The 3,289-nt window shown below is 38.9% G+C and overlaps 1 protein-coding gene across 1 annotated transcript in view; it reads left to right on the top strand.

Annotated features, from left to right (window-relative positions):
• pspc1 (paraspeckle component 1) overlaps nucleotides 1–3,289 on the top strand; it is a gene marked incomplete in the record, with an annotated part of 21,627 nt that overhangs the window by 3,749 nt on the left and 14,589 nt on the right. Inside the window, 2 exon segments of the mRNA XM_025010060.2 lie at nucleotides 331–426; nucleotides 521–717. Of these exon segments, the coding sequence (XP_024865828.1) occupies nucleotides 331–426; nucleotides 521–717 (293 nt within the window).

Below are 3,289 nucleotides of genomic sequence, written 5' to 3'. Positions count from 1 at the left end.
CAGCCGACTGACGGCCGACTGACGGCCAACTGACAGACGATTCACAGCCGACTGACGGCCGACTCACAGCCGACTCTCAGCTGACTGACAGCTGACTCTCAGCTGACTGACAGCCGACTGACAGCCGACTCGCCGCCGACTAGAAAAAACCTTGCAGAGTCTCTGGACTCTTAATAAAATGAATTTAAACTGCAGGAACAGCACGACGGTGAAGATTAGTAGTTTTTCTTTAACTGGTTTATGTCGAGTATTAGCTGATGAGTATTAGCTGATGAGTATTAGCTGATGCTAACGGTAGTCTCATCGTTTCGTGCTCGTCTCGTCCCTCAGCACTCCCTGTCCTGCCATCGTTGAGCCCATGGAGCACCTCGGCGACGAGGACGGCCTATCTGAGAAGTTGCTGCAGAAAACTCCAAAGTACCATAAGTGAGCGGCGGGCAGTTTTAAACCTTCCTCTTTTTTTTTTTAAAGGATATTCTGATCTGTAGATAAGAACTTTTTTTTTTTTTGGTTCCTCCAGGGAACGGGAGCAGCAGCCGCGTTTCGCCCAGCCAGGCACGTTCGAGTTCGAATACTCGTCTCGCTGGAAAGCGCTCGACGAGATGGAGAAACAGCAAAGGGAGCAGGTGGACAGAAACATTAAAGAGGCCAAAGAGAAACTGGAGGCCGAGCTGGAGTCCGCTAAACACGAACACCAGCTCATGTTAATGAGACAAGGTAACGTTTTCTATGTCTAACTTATAAACACTTTAAAAATTTAATTTTGACAGAAGAAGAGATAACAAAGGCAATTGGCAGGACTAAAACAGGGAAGTCACCAGGATCAGATGGTTTAGGGGCTTCTTTTTATAAAATCTTCAAAGAAGAATTAACACCACTGCTATATGACTCGTTTAACTATAGCCTCAAGTCTGGCAAGATGCCTCCTTCTTGGAAGGAAGCTATCATTTCCGTAATTCCAAAGGAAGGTAAAGACCAAGAATACTGCCACAACTATAGACCGATATCGGTCTTAAATGTAGATTATAAATTGTTTACCTCCATCATAGCTAAAAGAATGGAAAATCTAATGCAGGATCTAATTGATGAGGATCAAACTGGTTTTATTAAGGAAAGACAAACACAAGATAATATAAGAAGAACTCTTCATATCATAGATCACCTGCAAGGAAGAGGGGAAGGGGCAGTTCTGATAAGTATAGATGCGGAAAAAGCCTTTGATAGCGTCAATTGGAACTTTTTGTATAAGGTTTTAGAAAGATTTGGATTTAATGAGACATTTGTAAATTGTATTAAATCAATTTATCAGGACCCAACTGCAAGGATTAAAATAAATGGCAACCTGTCAGGAAGTTTTACTCTGGAGAGAGGAACAAGGCAGCGATGCTGCCTCTCACCGAGTCTTTTTGCATTGTTTATAGAGCCGCTAGCTCAGATGATTAGACAGGAAGAGGAAATAAAAGGAGTGGAAATAGGAGGGGAAGAACACAAAATAGGGTTGTTTGCAGATGACATTCTTATTTATTTAAAAAACCCAAATGAAACGTTTCAAAAAACAGTAAGTTTGCTTGAAGATTATGGAAAATTCTCGGGATACAAAATTAATGTGGAAAAAACACAGATCCTAACAATAAATTACTCCCCGCAGCAGAAAATAAGGGATAACTACAAACTTAATTGGAATGGAAAATATATAAAATATTTGGGGGTAAACATAACCAAAGCAATTGACAAACTCTATGATGCCAATTATTTAGAAATAAACCACAATATCAAGAAGGACCTGGGGCGATGGACAGACATTGGTCTGGATCTCAGCTCTAGAGTGGAGATAATTAAAATAAATATTTTACCACGACTGCTATACCTGTTTCAATCCCTGCCACTGACAATACCACGGAAACAATTTGTGGAATGGGACAGATGGATCTCAAGGTTTATATGGAATGGAAAGAAACCAAGGGTTAGATATAAAACACTTCAGCTCCCAAAAGATAGAGGAGGTCTGGGTTTACCAGCCCTAAAAGAATATTTCTGGGCCGCACAAATTAGACCTCTGGTATGTTGGTGCAATGATGATTATGTTTCAAAATGGAAAAATATCGAAACGGGTAGGAAAGACATAGAAGTTAAAAATTTAATAGCACATAAAATACTCGTAGGCAAACTAAGCAATAAGTTAGATTTAATAACTAAAACTACGATTGAAATATGGAACACAATAATTGATATTTACAAGTTAGAGAAGGAAACAAGGAGTTTGAGCTGGTTTGCTTGGGATCCGAGGTTTAAACCGGGTATTTATGATACAGGTTTCAAGCAATGGGCAAATAAAGGTGCTACAGCAATTTGTAAATTAACTGAAAAGGGCAAACTGATGAGTTTTAATAGCCTAAAGGGAAAATATGAATTGGAGGACAAAGACCAGTATAGATATCTGCAAATAAAAGATTATTATGAGAAAGAGATAAAAACCAACATAAGTAACATAATAGAGATATTTCATAAGGCCTATGAAGGAAATAAATTTTGAGTAATTTCAGCATTGTACCAGGGACTGTTGGCAGGCAGGAATACTTCCACTATGTATATTAAAGAAAAATGGGAAGAGGAACTGAATGAACATATAAGCGAGGAGGAATGGTTTAAAATTTGTAAAATGCAGTGCACGGCCACCTGCTCTCGTGTGTGGAGGGAATTTAATTGGAAAAACATGATTAGATTTTTTATAACACCAAAGATCAGGATCAGGATGGATTCTAATCCACAGCCATGCTGGAGACTCTGTGGCCAGACGGATGTAGGCCACACACACATATTCTGGTCTTGTCAAAAGCTATCCACATACTGGTATAATGTTTGTCTTATCTTGAAAAATATATTGGGATATGGAATACCCAGATCATGTAAAACACTCTACCTTGGATGCCTCACACACGAGGTAATTCAAAAGGATGATGAATATCTGTTAAAAATATTACTTTCAGCAACAAGAAAGACAATCACAAAATTATGGTACAGACAAGACCCTCCTGCAGTGGAGCAGTGGCTGAGCATTGTAGACGAGATCTTTATGATGGAGAAAATCACACACAGATTGAGATTGCAGGAGGACAAGTTTGTTGTTAAATGGGAAAAATGGAGCGACTATAGATATAAGGAAGATGCCACTTTTGTATCGAGTTAAATATGGACATAGTTGTCTATCATTGTATATGAAGATGAAGGTATTGATGCCTCTCCACTGTATGTGTTCAGAAATGTTCAATAAAAAATAAGTTAAAAAAAA

This window comes from Kryptolebias marmoratus, linkage group LG23 (genome assembly GCF_001649575.2).
Source record: "Kryptolebias marmoratus isolate JLee-2015 linkage group LG23, ASM164957v2, whole genome shotgun sequence".
Taxonomy (NCBI): domain Eukaryota; kingdom Metazoa; phylum Chordata; class Actinopteri; order Cyprinodontiformes; family Rivulidae; genus Kryptolebias; species Kryptolebias marmoratus.
This window is presented reverse-complemented; position numbering and strand designations above follow the sequence as displayed.